General features: G+C 39.0%; 1 protein-coding gene across 1 annotated transcript in view; it reads left to right on the forward strand.

Moving 5' to 3' along the window:
* The first annotated feature begins 3,591 nt into the window (after positions 1-3,591).
* Positions 3,592-20,258, forward strand: part of PAK5 (p21 (RAC1) activated kinase 5) — a 304,602-nt gene continuing 287,935 nt past the window's right edge. Inside the window, 1 exon segment of the mRNA XM_020985863.2 lies at positions 3,592-3,817. Coding sequence (XP_020841522.2) covers positions 3,595-3,817 — 223 coding nt within the window. The 5' untranslated portion in view covers positions 3,592-3,594.

The following is a 20,258-nucleotide window of genomic DNA, read 5'->3' on the forward strand; positions in this document are numbered from 1 at the left end:
GTAGAGGATGGACTGAAGTAGGGAGATAGTTGAGGCAGGAAGACCAATCAGTAGGTTATTGCAATAGTCCAGGTGTGGGTTAAGGAGGGCCTGCACCAGAATGTTGACAGTAGCAGAGGAGAGAAGAGGGCATATAAGGGAAAAAATGCTCTAAATCATTAACAGTTAGAGGGATGCAAATCAAAGCAACTCTGAGGTTCTACCTCCCACTTGGCATAACTGACAAGACACAATTGATAAATGTTGGAGGGGCTATGGAAGACTAGGTACCCTAATGTCTTATTGGTGGGGCTGATTCACAGACATTCATTGGCCCAGTCTATATATTTGGTCCAAATTTAATAAATGTTCTATTTCAGTATAATTGGTTTTATTTGTAATCTTTTGTATTTTAAGTATTTCAAAACATTATTTTGAGAAAGTCTTCACCTTAGGCTTCACCCAACTGCCAAAGGGGCACAAAAAAAAGGTTAAGAACCTCTGTCCTAGGAAGGAAACAAACATTTATTAAACACCCATTATGTGCCAGGAGTTTTACAAATAGTATCTCATTTGATCCTTACCACCACTTTGGGAGGTAGGTGCTATTATCCCCTTTTACAGTTGAGGAAACAAAAGTCAAGTGACCTGCCCAAGGTCAAACAGCTAGTAAGTTTCTGAGGCTGTATTTGAACTCAGATCTTCCTGACTCCTGGTTCAGCATTTTATCCACTGCAGGACCTAGCTGCCTAGATTAAATCAGCACCATATAGTAGTATAGAAAATGTACTTCCTCTACAAAATCCTCTTCTGATTCATCTTGGTGATATGAAAGGAATGCTGAGTTCCAGAATATTATGCCAGCAAAAAACAACTCTGGCAAGATGGAAAGGCTAACACTTATGAGGGCAGCAACAGATTGGAGATCTGTTATCCAAGGACCAGACTATCCCAGTTCAGAGAGGCTCATCGCTAGAGAGGTGGCTCATAGTTGGTAATATTTCAGGGTCCAGAGCAGCTCATGAAAATTTCCAGAAAGTGATGGAAAAGTTGTGAGCATCATTGGTGGAGGCAAATAAAACCATAGAACTTTGAAGTATTAAAGTACTAGTATTTAGCTTGTAGGAATGAGCAATTTTTTTTGGTCACATTTGAGAAAAAAGTATGAATTCTCAAGTTTTCAATTGTATTTCAAATCATTTTAATAAATAAAAAAATTTCCCCCATTTACCAAAAATGCATTTTCTGGCCACTCCCCAGGTGTCTACTGGGGGGAAAAAAAAAGAGGAAGAAGGGAATGAAGATAAAAAGGAAAAAGTACTTAACAGAAGACAACTAAACAAAAAAAAAGTAGTTTAGAAGTAGTAGTCTAACCTATTCAATCATAAAATCAAAGATTCAGAACTGGAAGGCATCTTGAAGGCCATTTAATCTAACTCTCTCATCTGACAGATGAAGAAGCTGAGACTGGGTGATTTGCCCAGGGTCATACAGATAGTGCCTGGAGCAGGATTTGAATTCAGGTTTTCCTTATTCCAAGTCAATCATTTTAGTCAGTTTGATATAGCACTGAATTGAGTATCAGAAACATGGGTTGGAATCCTGTTTTCATTTCTACTAGTTTAGTGACCTTGGGCAAATCTCTCGATTTCAGTATTTCTGGGCATCAGCTCCCTTATTTGTAAAGCTGATTTTTAAGGTGTCCTCCAGTTCTAAAATCGTTTAATGCTTTGCAAGATTAGATAGCCTCCAGAAATATGTTCTTTGTTCTCTCATTTAAAAGAAAAGGAATCATGACATTTCCCTGTTACAAAGAGGCATATTTAAGAAGGGGGAGGGGGTAAAGGAAATTTTTTCTTAGCAAGCATCTATGTTTTTGTATGGCAGCTACTGCTTTATGGGCTTTGAGTAAATGAAAATCAGGGAGCAGGAGAAGGATAACTACTTTGCAATTAACTATTTAGCCAGGAGATGATACTGAATATAACATGGGTACTGCATATGCAAATCTTTTTTTTTTTTGCAGACTTTTCAAGATATGTCCATTTATCAAATACTTGGAGAAGAAAGAGGATTGGATTTGGGACTATACTATTATCTGGGTTCAAGTCCTTTCTTTGCTTATTGGTTTGACCTTGGGCAACTTCTCTACACTTCTGTGTTATCTAAAAGAAGGATGGGCTAGATATAGTTAAGATCTCTTCCTACTAGACAAACTAAATGAAAAATCCTTCTTAGAACAGCTGCTTTTTCATTCTTTGAGATGGAAAATGAATTCCATCTTTTAAGCTTCAAAGAGTTGTGTATTATTTTTTTAAATCCTTAAGAAAGGCCTTCCAAGTGCATCAGCATTACCCGTAATAGGAAAACTCAGTAACTCTGATATTAACTTCCCATCTCTGTGCAATATGGGTTGTGAAAATTCCTGGAAGAAATCAGTCTGGGGTGCTGAGGAAAAGGCGGCCCTTGGGAAAGTTTACTTTTTTAATGACAAGAAGAGAATTTGAATATCCATCTTTCTCTTTGCCAGCTGGAACCCGGGTGCAATTCTGCTGAAAAGCCTGCTATCCTTAAATGCAATCGCTTTCTACTCTTAAACCCAGAACCTGAGCATGCCCAGACACATTATTGGAAGTATTGAATATTTGACTTTCGGATCCAGGTTTTAGCTACCTCAAGGGGACCTTAGGCAAAGACATTGTGGAATTGGTTGTAAAAGATAGGGACCAACACCGTCCTCCCTCCCCCCGCCCCCAGCCAAAGGGAACGAGGTGAGAAAGCATCTAGGGGGTGTGGTCAACCAGGCAAGTGGAGAGAAGCTTCAGAAATTATTCCTTACCTTTATCTGATCGAGCTTTCCTCAAATTGCAAAGGAAAAGGTGCCCAACTCAAGCCCGGTCAGCTTTTAATTGCTTGACCATTCATTGATCCATAATAACTGTGACTTCTTTGCAGGAGAGATTTGTTTTAAAGAAGATGCAACTATTCCCAAGGGAAACTTTAAGAATAGTTTCACATATGCTTATGTGTGATGGATGGAGGCGGTATTGGCACCCAGAGCTATAGCTGACCACCACGAGGTTGGGTTCTATTTGGAGGTAGGAAACACCCAAGACAGTTCTAATCACTGGGTTGTTCATTCTGAGAGTAGAGCACAGGACTAGCTTTTAATCACCAACAATGTGTTTATTTTGCAGGGACAAGAGTGACAAGTCCAAATTCCTCCTACGGTGGCCTTAGGCTGGCCTTTGCAAATTACTGCCCGCCCTCCACACCCCTGATTCTCATTTGTGTCACTAAATTGTAAACTGTCTGAATGCCTAGGTTTGTGGGTGGTTGACATGCTTCTCCCAAGCCAAAGATAAAGTAAGTTCAGGCAGTAAAGAGCTGCTTTCTTCCAGGCCACTGCCACTGTCCTCCTCTTTGGTCCCAGCTCATTCCGGGCTCAGTATGGTCCTCGTGGAGCCACCCCCAGCTCCCCACGCCCACCCACCCACCCACGCGGGGCCGGCCCCTCTGCCAGCTCCAGTCTGTCTCTTGGCTGCAACTAAAACGCGGAGAAGTGGATTTGGCAGAGAGAAAACCCCTCCGTGGCTCCAAACGCCGGAACTGGGCATGCTCAGTCGGGAGACTAGGTTTGGGTCTCATGTAGGAAGCTTTGGCTCTACCCACCCTTTCCTCCCCTCCACTCCCCACCCCGGCCCCCCTTTCCCCAGCCCAGCCTGTAGTAGTTACACACTGTGCACCCAGGGAGACTGGGAACATGGCGCTTGGAGCGATGTAACAGCGGAGAAAGAAAGGAGATGCAGCCGCCGCTTTTCTGACAGCCAGCTACCAGGTAGGGGCATCTTGCGGAGCGGCTATGGAGAATGGGGCGGGAGGCGTTGCTTTGGGAGATGTGCCCAGATGGGACCAGGAGCATCCTTCTCTGCCAGAGTCCCGGCCACTGGAGGATGCGAGTCCGGTGTAAAAGCTAGCTCTCTGACAGTGCAATTGTGCATCTCCTAGGAGATGCCTGGCTCTAAACTGCTCGGAAGAAGCAGGCTGAGACAGGTACCTCTCTCAGATTCGCTGTCATCTGCATCTTTCGTCCAAGGTTCAGTTGATCGAATGAGAGGCGGATTTCTGACCCCTGGGTGAGAAACAGGCATGGAAAAGCCCGGATAACTCACTGAGCTAGAGCGGTGGTACCCTGTACAGCTTCTGAGCCCCAAAACGCTGCCAGCTCTTTGTGTATACAGGAGCATATGTCCGGTAGACGCAGGCTTTGATAGATGCTTCTCCGGAATAGTACTGGATACGTTGCCAGAAAAGGAATCCGATGTGGGTTTTGCCTCTTCACAGGTGTGGACTGAAAGAAATAAGTGATGTGGTAGGAGTGTTAGGCTTTCCTTTGTTGTGGGGTTGCCTGTGAGTATGTATGTTTTTAATTGCGAAGAGCACCCGGAAACTTGTCATTTTAGGCACGTGTGTGGAGCATAATCCAGGGGATGCTTTTTCCTCTGAACTCTGCCAAAAATTATGTAGAGCCTTAGATTCCTGCTAGGTAAAACTTAAATCCTTCGGGGATGTGGGGAAGAGTATTAGTGCTTCTTTTAGGCAGTCGGTGCAATTTTTAAAGACTATGCATAGCTATGGCGCTAGACATGGGACAGCAATTAAATCAGCAACATAAAATTTCAGTGAAGTCAATTTAACTAAATGTGTGTATCAAAAAAAAAATTTTTTAAATGGATGAATGCCCAAACAGAAATGGTTACTTTTCAATAGGAAAGTCTGTGGGTGAAAGAGACCTAGGAGACCTAGGTTCTTAGCCCAGTTCTGACACTAACTAGCTGCATGACCTTGGGGAAGTCACTTAACCACCTAAGGCCTGGATTTCCTCATTCACAAAATGAAGAGTTTATACCAGATGATCTCTAAGATTTCTTGTAGCTCAAAAATCCTAGGAATCTACAATTCCAAGATCCATATAGTCCAATAACAGTTATGCCAACTTACATTTGGCTAGAACTTAATAACTTTTTAAAGCACATTCACTAGAGATCTAGTCTTTCAATCTCATTTGATCCTCACAACAGTCCTATGAGATAGACTGGGCAGGTAAATATAGACTTTTATTACTTAAAAAGATTAAAGAATTGGCAGATTTTAATATTGAGTAATAAATATTTGGCCCTCAATGTGATTCTAAAATGAATATTATTAAGTGTGAAGTAAATAGGAACATATTTTTTACCAAATAAAATATTAACGTTTTGGGAAAATATGATTAGCTAAATTAAGCATTGTGAATGTGTGTATTTAATGTAATAATAGTGTGAGAAAGAGTACAGAAGATAAGTCTGATAATTCTGCTGAAATAAGAGGTAGTATCAATTTCATTGATAATATTAATAGTATAACAAAATGTTTTGTTGCTTAATGAGAAAGGGCAAGAAATGTTTGTGTTTACCACTTCTCCTTGTGTGAGTTTTTGTTACTTAGATTGGCAGAATTCTAGAGTTGTAAGAGACATTAGGGATCATCTAGCCCAAGCCTCTCACATTAACATAATGGCCATGACTTTTAGTACAAAGTGAATATGAAAGTCTTTGAAGTTCCTTTTCTTGGTATATTCCACATGGTGAAAAATCATGGTTCTGCCACAGCTGGATTGATGCTATTCCAAGAAAAGAGTTTAATAACAACTTTAACACTGGCTGACCCCTATAGAAGAACAGAAAGTCTGATGACTAGGATCATCAAGAAGAAATGGTGAAACATATTTTCCTTCATATCTTATGCAGTCTTCTAGATGACTAATTCAAAATACATTTAAATTATAGCAATAATGTACTTATCCAGAAGTCTCTTTTCCAACAGCCTTAACTAGCTTCTGCTAGATAAGACTAGCACAATCTAGATAAAAGCTTGTAAGTGAACTAAGAAGGTCTAATTGGCCAAAAGAGGTTTTACAAAATCTATGCAGAAAAGCTGTTGACTACTTATAAGAGAGCTGATCAAGTCTTTTTATGCCTGTTTTTGAAGTAGTTCTGAAAAGTTTAGTTATCTGTTTTTCAAAAAAGTTGATGCTAATTTCTGCATAGACAGGGAATAACAACATGCAAAGCAGACCTGAGAATTTGAAAAGCATAATGACATGGGCCATTTGAGGTAGGGATAAACAGGTAGTGGACCTCCATATCTCCTTATTCATGTTTATAATGACGGACTTGAATCACCAAGAAGAACTTAAATTGTGTTCAGTGTATTTAAGGCCAAACCTTTCAAAATCATGAAAGCGAAGTTCTTAAAAACATAGCATAGCTCACAGGTATCTTCCCCCAAAATAGATTTTCTTTATTCATTCTGTTTTGCAAATCAGATACAACTTAAAATATTTGCAGTAAGATATAGGAAAAGGACCAGTGTTAGCAAAGGCACTGAAACAAGAAAGTGGGGAGTGTTACACCATTGACAAGTTGTTCAGTTAGGCTACAGTGAAAAGTATATGGAAGGGAGTGATATGAGTTAAGGCTGAAAAGTCAGAGTACCGGACTGTAGAGCATAATGAAGGCGGGAGTCTGGCCTTTAATTGGTAGTCAATAGGGGCACCAGTGATTAGGTTTGAATAGAGATTTAACATGAACAGATTTGTAAATAAATAAGACATTAGCCTGGCAGCAGCATGAATGATGGTTTGGAAGGAAGGGAGAGAGTAGAGGTGTGAAGACCTGTTTGTTGAGTCATTTCAGTCATATTTGACTCTTCATGCCCTATTTGGGGTTTTCTTGGCAAAAAATACTGGAGTGGTTTGACATTTCCTTCTGCAGCTCGTTTTACAAATAAGGAAATGGAAGCAGACAGGGTTAAGTGACTTTCCCAGGGTCACATAGCTAGTAAGTGTCTGAGATCAGATTTGAACTCGTGTCTTGCTGACTCCAGGCCTGGAACTCTATCCATTGTGCCACCTAGCTTCCCAAAAGAAGACCTGTTAGGAAAATGTAATAAAAGTCCAGGTACTATGGGGCTTATACTAGGGTAATGGCAGTGGGAATAGAAAGGAAAGAACTTTTGGATGCCATTGATGTTAAAGAGATAACTAATGGGAGAGAGAAGAGAGTTAATAATGACACCAAAATTTCATACTCAGGAGTCAGTAGTGTGATGGATAGAAATATTGATCAAGAGGAAGAATGGTGGAATCATCTCTGATCCAGTAAAATTTGTAATGTGGAAAATAGTTACCAACTCTTCTCTGACTTCACTGAAGTATTGATAATAGAAAATAGACTTTAAGTTAGATTTAGGGTAGGATTTCCTGATGAAAAAAGTGTTTAGAGCTAGCATGCACCGGAAGTCCATACAGCTGCTAAAGTGACTTTCTTAGGGAACAAATTTGTGTCATTTCCCTATCAGCAAACTCAGGAGGCTCTCTGTTACCTCTAGATTTGAATATATACTCCTGTCTTTGGCACTTAAAAGTCCTTCAGTACCAGACCCCAACCTGCTTTTCTAGACTCATCATGTATTACTACCTGTCTTGAACAGTACAGTCTAGCCAAATTTTCCTCAAGCACAGTACTCAATCTCTTATCTCCATGTCTTTGCATTTGCTGACCCCCATGCCTAGAATGCCCCCCTCTTGGCCTCTATCTTCTAGACACCCTAGTTTCCTTTGAGACTCAGTTTAACTTCTATCTTCTACAAATAAAAATCAGTCCTTCTCTGATTACCACCCCCACCCCACCCCTCTACCCCCAGTACTAGTGGCTTCCCTCACAAAATTATTTTATATCACTTTTGAATGTGCCTATATACAAATGAGAACATTCTTAAGGTACTACTTTTTTTCATTTTTTTTTATTTTGTAACTCCAGCACCTAGCATAGTATCAGCAGCTAATAAGTTCTTAATAAATGCTTATCAGTTGATTGATCAGTCTTAGAAAATTGGATTATCTGAATATGATTTAGAAATCAAGTGACCCATACTGGACAAATAAATGTTTAGATGAAGTCTATCTCTTGGCCAGATGATAATATTTGGCCCCTAATAGCCATATGTTTCTGTGATTCTTTTCAATGGTTCACTGAGGCATATGCTGTAGTGAATAGAGCACTTAAGTTGGAGTATGGAAAACCTGGGTTCAAATTCTGCCTCTGATGTTGAGTAGCTCTGTGACCCTGGCCAAGCAGTTTGACTTGAATTTTAGCTCCCTCATCTGTGAAATAAGTATGTGGTGTTCTAAGTATAAATAATAAAGTACTTTGCAGCCCTTAAGTGCTACATAAAAGTCAATTATCATTGTTGATAAACTTTTATTTACAGTGCTTTTACAAGTAAAGAAAGGAGTCGTTTTCAGACTGAGATTAAAAAAAAATGCCAGATATTTTATTTTAATAATGCTTAATATACTTTTTGGGGGCTACTAAATTGCATCAATTCTGAAAAGATGACTATTTTAGTACCCTACATTCTTTTATATGTTATAGAATCTCCTGGTAGTATAAGATCCATATGAATATGACATACAGGTTATGACATTTCTAGGGAAGTGTTAGATATTCTGTTAGGATTCAGTGGTTTTGGAAGACTTGAAACCACTGAATGAATCAGCCACTTTGACTATGCAATATAATATTCCCTACGTTTGGACAAATTGTTGGTTTTTTAAAAAAGAGATGCAGTCATCCCATTGACTGCCTGTGTGCAATGTGATGATCAGAGGAGCAAATAGTTGATAATTTAGTGCTAATGCAACAAGCATGTTAACTAGTTTTTAAAACAAATGTCAGTCATAACATTTCTTCTATAATGATGCAGTATAAGGATAATTTGTATAATTAGTCATAGGAGTAAATTGACTGTGAAGGGGTCTGATATTTTCAGTCTTTTTATGTATGTTTCCCTGCTATCTTTCCCTCCCCCTCCCCCAATTTGTTGTTCTTGAATCATATCTGTCTCTTCATAACCTTATTTGGATTTTCTTGCAAATATACTGGAATGGTTTGCCATTTTCTTCTCTAGCTCATTTTACAGATGAGGAAACTGAGGCAAACAGGGTTAAATGACTTGCCCAGGGTCACACAGCTAGTAAATGTCTGAGGCCAGATTTGAACTCAGGAAGATGAGTCTTCTTGACTTCAGGTCCAACACTTTCCACTGTGCCACCTAGCTGCTCCTATTATCTAAATAGTAGTATTTAAAAAAGTAGTTTCAGAGCCAGAGCCTGGCATATAGTAGGTATTTAAGAAATGCTAGATGATAGACTGACCTTTGGGGCTGGGGGGCAGGGAGAAGTGGATAGTAGGGAGAAAAGTTGACCCCTCTGTGTCTCTTCCTGTCCCAAAAGTATGTTGAGTAAGTAGTCAAAGCCAAAAGGTGACCATATCCATTTTGCAACTGAAACTCAGCCAAAGTTGACAATATATGAGCAACTTTTGCAGTCATCTGAATGGATCAGTATCAGCTCACAGAAGGATGACCATTTTTTGTAATGGAAATGGTGAGTATTTGTGGATTTCTATTTTTCTAGTTAATTGTGTATCACTGTCCACAGTTCAGGATAATATAAAAGCACTTTGTCTTTTAGCTCAGGAGATTGAGAGGGAAGGATAGAGAGAAAGCTAAGGAGCACTGGAAAATCATAGTGAAAAATTTGTACTTTGCTTAGAGCAAAGACTTTGCCTGTCCAGGAATGGAGATATATAGGCATAGGCATGAATTAACCTGCAAAAAGAATAGACTGGGAAATGTAGGGATATAGATCAAAAGACATTGGTGCTTTTTTTTTTCTTTTAAGATGGAAGAGATCTTAGTAGTCATCTAGTATAACCCTTCTCATTTGACATATATAGAAGCTGAGGCCCAGAGATAGGAAGTGACTGGTCTTTGGTCATACAGATAATAAATAAGTGGCAGAGCTAAGATTTGAACCAAGGTCGTCAGACTCCAAATCACTCATTTATTGTATTACTCTCTGCCACCATTGTGAAAGCTTCCTGAAGTAGGTAGAATTAGAATTGGGCTTCAAGGGAAGACTGGAATTCCTCAGGCAAAAAGAAAGAAGGAAGGAATTCTGAGAATAGGGAATGATTAAACAAACAATCCATAAGCATTTATTAAGTGCCTACTCTGTGCCAGGCCCTGTGCGAAGTGCCGAACAGCTTGAGCAAAGACATGGAAGCAGGAGAACATAGGTAGGCCATATTCATGTAAGATTGGCTTGAGAATAAAATGAATAGGGGAAGATAACCTCCAAAGACAGAATGGTACCAGATTGTATAGTGTAGGATCTTGAATATTGGGCAAACATTTCTTGGTTGGTAATAGGGAGCCTTGGAAGGATTTTAAAAAAGAGAAGTGGCAAACTGTATTCCACTATCAGAATGTACCATCTTTAAGGATAGGGACTCTCTTACTGGAATGGAGAGGAAAAGGACTATACCTGGTGTGTGAGTTCATTAGTATAGGTAACTCTCCAAAGACGAAACTCTCTCTATTAACATAGTTTGGTGCCTTCTCTACAACTTGTAGCCTTAGGGAATCGACTAGAGAACTGTGAAATTAAGTGGCAATGCCCATAACTTTCCTATATGTGTCAGAAGTCTGGATTTTCTTCACTCCAAGGCAAGCTTTTGATTACACCATATTGCTTCTTGCCTGGCACATAGTACTTAAAACATATTGGGTGTTATTTTTAAAAAATCTTTCGAAAAAAAGGATGAAGGATCAGTTCCTACATTACATACAACCAGATGACTCAAAATAGTTGTGACGCTACCTGCCATTTGTAAGGCCTTTTATAATTTTCAAAATGCTTTCTCATATGCTGACCTGTTTCATCCTCACAATAACCTGCTGAGGGTAGATATTCTTTCAATATTTATTAAGAGCCTACAGATTTCAATGTAATATACTTGAATTTGGGGATTCAAAGATAACAAAATGATATAATTTCTGCCCTCAGGGAGCTAATATGCTATTGGTGAGTGGTAGAATGAACATATATAAGCATGATATAAAATGAGGAAGGACTGGGGCAGAAGAGATAACCAGGCTAAATTATGCAGGAAAATTTGAGGGAGACACTCAGAATAGGTAGAATTTTTTGTTATAGATGAAGAAACTGAGGCTAAGGTTATGTGGCTTACCCAAAAACAGATCTAATGAATCCTGGATCTGTGCTCTTGCAGCTTTGTAATTTTGAGTATCATATTAATCTTGTTTATGTATTAGGATACTTTAAAAAGTGAAGAAAGACAAAAGGAACAGAGCATTCTAAACAAAACCCATATTAATAAGTTTTTAATTTCTCCCTTTTAAGCAAACCTAATGTAGCTCCTTCCTATATATTCTTACAAAATAAGAATGAATGTTTTGAAAAAACTTAAGAGGTCAAGGCACAATTTCTCCCTAACAGGCATGGGAAGAGAAAAAATTTAATTGAATTTGCATACGAGGTCAAAAGGCCAAACATATCCAGGAAGCTGAAGAAAATTGTAGTGCAGACTAAAGCTCAAAGGGGGTAAATAAATGAATGGGTGTTTTGATAAATGGTGTTTGGATAAACATGTGGTCACTGAAGGTGTTAACACACCCGCTGCTACATTTCTTAAACCATGATATGAATGTCCTTGATTGACCATGTGCTTCTACTCTGAAAACAATTGATTTTTTTTATGCTGAAATACAGAGTATTATTCAGTTCTGCCCATGTCGGTGGTATCCTTGTTTCCATAGTAACTAATGTACATTAAAAAGAGAAAAAAGGATGGGAGACTTACTAAGGGAAATGAAACAAAGTATGTAACCAAAGTAAGGATTTCCCAAAAGTGAGATCTAAGGCTATTAGGAGTACAAAGGGAGAATATTAGAAAAAGGGGGGTCCAAAAGATGGTACTGGGAGCAATTGGAGGTGAACCCTAATGGTTGCATCCTTAATTAGTGCCAATTGAAACCCTGAGTCTTCAATATCAATGGAAACAACTTCATGATTGAGCAGGAAGTGGTAGACCTTTGCTATGCCCAGTCAGATGTTGGGGTCTGCCAGTTCCGACATGTGAACAAAGGTGAGGCAGAGTATCCAGGAGAACCTGGTTCTGATCCTAACATGTGAATTTCTAGGGTTTTGATTACAGTATGGAATTGTACTTGGAAATGGGAATCCTATTTTGTTCCCCTCTCTTTTAGCAGACAGGGATTCAGAATCTGTCTTTCCCAAGAGCCATCTTATAACAGATACAAGGGATAAGATTGTGTGCCCTTCTAGCTTCCCTATCTTTAGGGATAGTGGAATTAGTGTACGTATTTCATTACTGTACAATTTAAGTAATAAATTGGAATTGTATTTTTTTAAGTATCCATTAAAAAAATAGAATAATATAATTTTGTATTTGACATGAACTTCAGAGGGCATCAATCTAATTACCTACCTGAACAAGTGGTTCCTAGTTTGAACACATTGTTTTCTTTTTTTTAACATAAATTTATTTATTTTTAGTTTTTGACATTCACTTCCACAAGTTTTTGAGTTCCAAATTTTCACCCCATCGCACCCCTCCCCCCACCCCAAGATGGCATGCATTCTGAATATCCCTTCCCCTAGTCTGTCCTCTCTTCTATCTCTCTCCCCTTCTCTTATCCCCTTCCCCTTCTATTTTCCTGTAGGGCAGGATAGACTTCTGTACCCCATTTTCTGTATTTCTTATTTCCCAGTAGCATGTGAAAACATTTTTTTAAACATATGTTTTTAAAACTTTAGGTTTCAAATTTTCTCTCTTCCTCCCTCCCACCCACCCTCATTGAAAAGGCAAGCAACTCAATATAGGTTGTACAAGTGCAGTTATGCAAAACACGTCCATAGTAGACATGTTGTGAAAAACTAACTCTATTTCCCTTAATCTATCCTGCCCTCCCATTATTCTATTCTTTTTTTTTGACCCTGTCCTCCTCAGAAGTATTTACTTCTGATTACCCCTTTCCCAATCTGCTCCTCTCTATCATCCCCTGCTCTCTTGTCCCCTTTCCCCTATTTTCCTGTAGGGTAAGACAGATTTCCATACCCAATTGAATGTGTTGTTATTCCCTCCTTAAGCCAAATCCTATGAGAATAAGATTCACTCATTCCCTCTCACCTTCCCCGTTCCCCTCCACTGTAAGAGACTTTTCTTTGTTTTTTTTTGTGAGATAATTTACCCCATTCTACCTCTCCCTTTCTCTTCTCTAGTATAATCTCTCATCCCTTAATTTTATTCTCCAGATATGACCCCTTAATCTTCAACTCACCCTGTGCCCTCTGTCTATCTATCTATCTATCTATCTATCTATCTATCTATCTATCTATCTATCTATCTATACATATATATTTTTTTCCTCCAACTACCCTAATACTGACAAAGGTCTCATGAGTTATAAATATCATCTTTCCATGCAGGAATGTAAACAGTTCAATCTTAATAAGTCTCTTATGATTTCTCTTTCCTGTTTACCTCTTCATGTTCCACTTGAGTTCTGTATTTGAAAGTCAAATTTTCTATTCAGCTCTGGTCTTTTCATCAGGAATGCTTGAAAGTCCTCTATTTCACTGAATGACCATTTTTTCCCCTGAAGGATTATACTCAGTTTTGCTGGGTAGGTGATTCTTGGTTGTAATCCTATCTCCTTTGCCCTCTGGAATATTATATTCCATGCCCTGCGGTCCTTTAATGTAGAAGCTGCTAAATCTTGTGTTATCCTGATTGTGTTTCCACAGTACTTGAATTGTTTCTTCTGGCAGCTTGTAATATTTTCTCCTTGACCTGGGAACTCTGGAATTTGGCTATAATATTCCTAGGAGTTTTCCTTTGGGGATCTCTTTCAGGAGGAGATCTGTGGATTCTTTCAATTTCTATTTTGCCCTCTGGTTCTAATATATCAGGGCAGTTTTCCTTGATAATTTCTTGAAAGATGATGTCTAGGCTCTTTTTTTGATCATGGCTTTCAGATAGTCCAATAATTTTTAAATTCTCTCTCCTGGATCTATTTTCCAGGTCAGTTGTTTTTCCAATGAGATATTTCACATTGTTTTCTAATTTTTCATTCTTTTGGATTTGTTTTACAGTGTCTTGATTTCTCATAAAGTCACTAGCTTCCAATTGCTCTATTCTAATTTTTAAGGAAGTATTTTCTTCAGTAATCTTTTGGACTTCCTTTTCCATTTGGCCAATTTTTCTTTTTAGGGCATTTTTCTCCTCATTGGCTTTTTGGACCTCTTTTGCCATTTGGGTTAGGCTATTTTTTAAGGTGTTATTTTCTTCAGTATTTTTTTGGGTCTCCTTTAGCAAGCTGTTGACTTGTTTTTCATGATTTTCTTGCATCACTCTCATTTCTCTTCCCAGTTTTTCCTCTACTTCCCTTACTTGCTTCTCAAATCCCTTTTGAGCTCTTCCAAGGCCTGGGACTGATTCATATTTTTCTTGGAGGCTTTGGATGTAGGAGCTTTGACTTTGTTGTCTTCTTCTGATTGTATATTTTGATCTTTTTCACCAAAGTAAGATAATATAGTCTGACTCTTTTTGTGCTGCTTGCTCATGATCCCAGCCAATTACTTGAGTTTTAAACTCTTTGTTAAGGTAAGAGTCTGCTTCCAATGTGGAGAATGTGCTGTCCCAAGCTTCGGGGGTTTGTACAGCTGTTTTCAGAGATACTTGTAGGGACCTGTAAATTTTCAGTTCTTCCAAGGTAGTATGATAAGGGGCGAGGTGTTTATTCCTTTCTTGGCCTGTGACTACAAGTACCCCTTTCTGTCCTGTAACTGTGAGGAGGGGTTCCTCTCCACAGCCACTACAAGCTCCACCACCCCAGCGTTCCTCCTCACCCCAGCACTGCTGCCCAGAACTGTGACCCAGATCCAAACACGGGCAAAGCAAGAGATTCCTGCCTCAGCACTGGCAAAGAGATCCCTGCAATCCCTCTCTGATCAGCCACTGGATTCCCCCTCAGTCTGTGGCCGGAAGCTTGGGAAGCAGCTGCTCCCCCCACCTCCCCCCGCCAGGGCCACTCTTGGGGAATGGAGCTGAGACCCCACCTTCCTCTCAGCGCTGCAGAAACAGACTTTTCCCACTGACTTTGAAAATTGTCTGTGGCATTCGTGGATTGAGGAGTCTGGAAACCTCCACAGCTGCCCGCGATTCAGTCCTCTGAGGCCTGCTCCAGGTTTGCTGTGGCCTGTGCGCCCATGCCGCGCTGAGCTGTGTTCCCAGCCTGGCGCAATATGCCTTTCTGATCAACCATCCAGGTTGCCTTGGGCTGGAAATTTGTTTCACTCTGTCTTTTTGTGGGTTCTGCTGCTTCAGAATTTATTTAGAGCCATTTTTTTTATGAGTATTTGGAGTGGTTTGGAGGAGAGCTCAAGCAAGTCACTGCTTTCACTCCTCCATCTTGGCTCTGCCCCCCCAAACATTGTTTTTGAGAATGACAGAGAACTCACTACCTCATGTCAGAGATGCAGTGAATGTTGAATATAAACTTCTTGAGAGCAGGTATTATTTTATTTTCTGTATTTGTATTCTCAGCAACAAGCATAGTACATGACACATCATAGGTGCTTTATAAATGGTGTTCAGTCATTTTTCAGTTGTGTCCAACTCTTGACTTCATTTGGGGTTATCTAGGCAAGGATACTAGAGTGATTTGCCATTTCCTTCTCCAGCAGTTCATAAATGCTTATCAATTAATTGACTGATAAAAAACCCTGTTTCTTTTTTTTTTTTATCAGCTCTAGTTGTTAGAAAATTATTCTTTATATTGAGCTGAAATCTGTGACCTCGTAACTTCTGCCCATCAATCATAGTTCTTCCTTTGGGAGTTGCATGGAATAAGACTAAGGTGCTTTTTGTTTTTTTTTTTTTTCCCACATGAAAGCCATTCAAACTATCAACACATCTATTATGCACCCTCCCTTCCTTCTCTTCTTTCAGCAAAATGCTCACAGTTCTTTCAAAAATTCTCTCTATGCATGGTTTCAGTTCCCCTCACTATCCTTCCTGGTCATTCTTCTTAAATTTAAGGCAAAAGGCATTTCAGAAAGAAACATTTTCAAAGCCTACTATTAGGCAAAGTCAAGAATAAAGTTTTCTCTGCTGTTTCACACTTTAGCTAAAATATATATTCAGAAACATTTGGTGGAAAGTTTTTGCATAACTAGCTGTACTTTAGAAACTAACTTTCCAATAAAATTTTCAACATGTGAGGATTATAAAACCTTCCCCCTCATGCCTCATTTGGATTAACCCCAAAAAAGAAAAACGCCCATGAGCTCCTTGGAGATAGATACCATATACCTAAAATAAGATGGTGTCATTGCTCATAAAACTTCTGACATCATCTGGAAAATATAAACTCTTCAAGTGCAAACATGCCTTCTGGCAGCCAAACATCAAAATATCTAGAAATAATATACATTGTGTAGGATAGTTAAATAAGAACAAAATCAGTTAATGTATTCCTCACAGTGAATGAAAATAATGATTTTAGCATAAATTATATGGCAATATTGAAAAGTAATGAAAAACTGATGAGATTGTAATCCAGAAGTTGTCACTGGCATTTTTTGGTGTCAGGGGATAAAAGGTTGAAGTTTCTCTTCAGTCTTTCAGATTTTATTCTAAAACCATTGCCCTTAGTTGATGAAGGATTTTTATTCTACTGGAGCCAGTGAATGTAGTGATTTTATGTGTCATTATCAAGAAATTATTGTTTTCCCTGTTCTGAATTCAGACCCTTTCAATTGATGAGGTAACAATAATAGAAAGAATGTGAACTTTCAAAACTCAGTTGAAGTTATAGATGTGAAAAGTATTGGTGTGACATAATGATGACAATAATAAAATAAGTAGATATTTGTTTTACATGAGTGAGAATACTGGTTGGTGTAAATTTCCTCTCTCCTTTTAATGATCTTTACCTGGGTCAAGCTAATACAAGCGTAATCAATTTTCCACCTGTAAGTGTCAGCGCTTATACAGTTCACTTTCCAGTTCTTTTTCTAACTGAGAATAAATGCCCTGCTTCAGGGTAAAGAGAAGGGTAAACTTAAAGACAGATGAAGAAACACTAATATATAACATAATTTACCTCCACAAAATCTACATGGAGCCTTAACAGATTACTAGACTTTGTGTAGAGCACAATTTGAAAATTCTTGTTCTGTGCAAACTGGCTGACAAAAAAGTTGGGTAAGTCGTCTTAGTGTGAAATCAGGATGTCAGGGATGCAGTGGGTAACAGAGCACAGAACCATACAATTGTGCATCTCTCGAGGTCTTTTTCCCTTCATGCCTCCCCTCGTCACCTGAAAAAGAAGAAAAATCTTATCTATTTGAACTTTAGGTGCTGTTTGGGGATGTTCAATAATTAAACCTGCAGTTGTTTGCTAATATTGAAAAGCGGATCATAGTTAAGTCTGAGCCTGATCTTGCAATCAGCCACAGTGGGTAAAATTCTCACTGGGACTAAGGCATTCACCCATGTAATGCAATTTTGTGCTTTCAGGGCATTCAAGTACCAGTTGGTAAGCTGCCTCTCTCCCAAGGCACCAATGGGACCCTGATGCCTGGACTAATGTACTTCACCTGGGTGGTCATCGTACTTTTCCTCACTCTTCATAGGGATATATCTTAGAAGTTGGGAAATATTTAGAAATAGAAACAACCAAAAGACTTTGAGCATCTGCGTAAGCTTCAGGCAAATGACTCCCTGAAAATACAAAAATGAAACAAAACAAAAACAAAAATAATAGGGATCATTTGGGAAGAAGGCTAAAATAAACACTGAAAAGATCCTTCTTAGATGAAGTGTGTGAAAATGAATTCTTAAATATGCTATCATTGGATTTATAACATGTTCCAAATGGCTTTATCAATCATAATAGCAATGTGTTCATATAGTGATTTACATTTTGCAAAGTGATTACCCTGCAACAATCCTGTGAGGTATATACTGTATACCTCATTTTTGTTTTTCAGTTGTTTTGCTTTTCCATCACGTTCAGCTTCATGAGCCCATTTGGGATTTCCTCAGCAAAGATCCTAGAGTGGTTTGTCATTTCCTTCTCCAACTCATTTTACAGATTAGGAAACTGAGGCAAACAGGATTAAATGTTTTGTCCAGGATCACACAGCCAGACTTGAATTCAGGAAAATGAGTCTTTCAGAGTCTAGGCCTGACACTTTCCACTGAGCCACCTAACTGTCCCACTGCAATCATTATCTCTATTTTATAGATGAGGGAACTGAGCCTTAGAGAGGTTAAGTTACATAGTTACTAAGTACCTGATTCAGTCATTGAACTCATGTCATCTGATTTCAAGTCTAGCTCTGCACCTACAATGCCACACTGACTCTCATTAATGAGATAACCTTCAGGCAGTAAGGTGTAATGGAAGAATGACGAGATTTGGAATTAGAACATTTGTGATCAAATCTTGGGACTTATTATTTATGCAACCCTGTATAAATCATCAAACATCTTTGTGGCTTTCTTTCTTAATCAATAAAGTAAGGAGAGCTGAACTAGGTAATCTCTAGGGTTTTTCCCCACTCTAAATTCTATCTTTTCACTTAGATCTTTTTTTGAAAGATAAATTATTTTACAACTTACCATCAGTGCTGAAGAATTAATGAGTGACATAGTAAAATCAGTTCAATAAAAATAGTCATAGTATTTACGCCTACTATACATATGACCCTAGATGGACAGATGAAAAATTGCACAGTTCATTCTCTCAAGGAGACAACATGATACGGTGGATAGAACGTCATCTTTGGAGACAGCTAGATGTGGATTTGAACTCTTCCTCACACATCTACTAGCTGTGTGACTATCAGCGAGTAACACAAACTCTCTGAGCTCCAGGTACCTTATCTGTAAAATGGAGATAGTGACAGCACCTAACTCCCAGGGGTATTGTGAGGATCAAATGAACATTCTGTGTCAAATGCTTTGCAAACCTTAAAGTACTGTATAAATACTAGTAATCATTGTCATTGTCATCATTATAAGGAATTTACATTCTGCTAGGATGTATATGGTATGTATATATAAGTGTTCAGTCATTTTCAGTCATGTCCTACTCTTTGTGATCCCATTCGAGATAACTGAAGTGGTTTGCCATTTCCTTCTCATTTTACAGATAAGGAAACTGAAGCAAACAAGATTAGGTACTTTGCCCAGGGTCACACTGCTAGTTAGTGTCTGAGGACAGATTTGAATTCAGGAAGATGAGTTTTCCTGACTACAGGTCTCGAACCCTATTCATTATGCCCCCTTACTGTATGACATATATTTACATGATTATAATACAAGGGAGAATGTGATGGGGGCAAAGGAGGTGTTCATACAAACTGTAATATCTCTTTTAATGGGAAGATTGGGGGAAGGGGTTTCGTGGAAGTCTTCATAGAGGAGTCAGCACCTAAGCTGGGCCTTAAGACTTCAGAAGGTAGCAGTGAGGAGGGAGGTATAGGAGGGAAGGGTGCATGAAGACAGAAACAGAAAAGGATGTGGATTGATTAGGAAACAGTCATTCTAGTCTGCTTAGAATGCAGAGTGAGGGATTAATGTGAAATATGATTAGAAAGATAGATTGGAGCCAGATTATGGAGGACCTTACGGCCAGACAAAATTGTTTTATCTTATAGTCTGTGGGGCAGCTAGGTGGCACAGTGAATAGGGTCTGGGACCTGGAGTCAGGAAGACTCATCTTTCTGAGTTCAGATTTGACCTCAGACACTTACTAGCTTCTTGACCCTGGACAAGTCACTTAAAAAAAATAAGTGTTTGCCTCAGTTTCCTCATCTGTAAAATGATCTGGAGAAGGAAATGGTAAACCACTCTGGTATCTTTGCCAAGAAAACCCCCAAGGGGGTCAAGAAGAATCAGACATGACTGAAAAATTAGTGAACAGCAATAATAAAAATGTGCCAGGTACTGTGTTATGTCTTATAGACACACAAAAAGCAAAGCCATTCCTACCCTTAAGCAGTCTCATTCTAATAGAATATAGCGTGTGTGTATGTGTGTGTGTGTGTGTGTGTATTGTTCTTATAAGCTCTGGGCATCCCTGTCTCCTCAAACTCCCACAAACGAGCTGGGTCCTCTGCTATAAGGCTATTGTGAGCCATCGGCTAGGACACTAAGAGTACTTCTGAGGGGTTGGGAGTGTATTTTCTAGCCATGTCAGCTAGGATCCTGATTCTGGTGCATTCTTCCCATGATTATGGGTTGATTATCATTTAGTTGGCCAGACTCAATCAG

Source organism: Phascolarctos cinereus, unplaced genomic scaffold (assembly GCF_003287225.1).
Source record: "Phascolarctos cinereus isolate Bilbo 61053 unplaced genomic scaffold, phaCin_HiC Scaffold_2;HRSCAF=192, whole genome shotgun sequence".
Lineage (NCBI taxonomy): Eukaryota > Metazoa > Chordata > Mammalia > Diprotodontia > Phascolarctidae > Phascolarctos > Phascolarctos cinereus.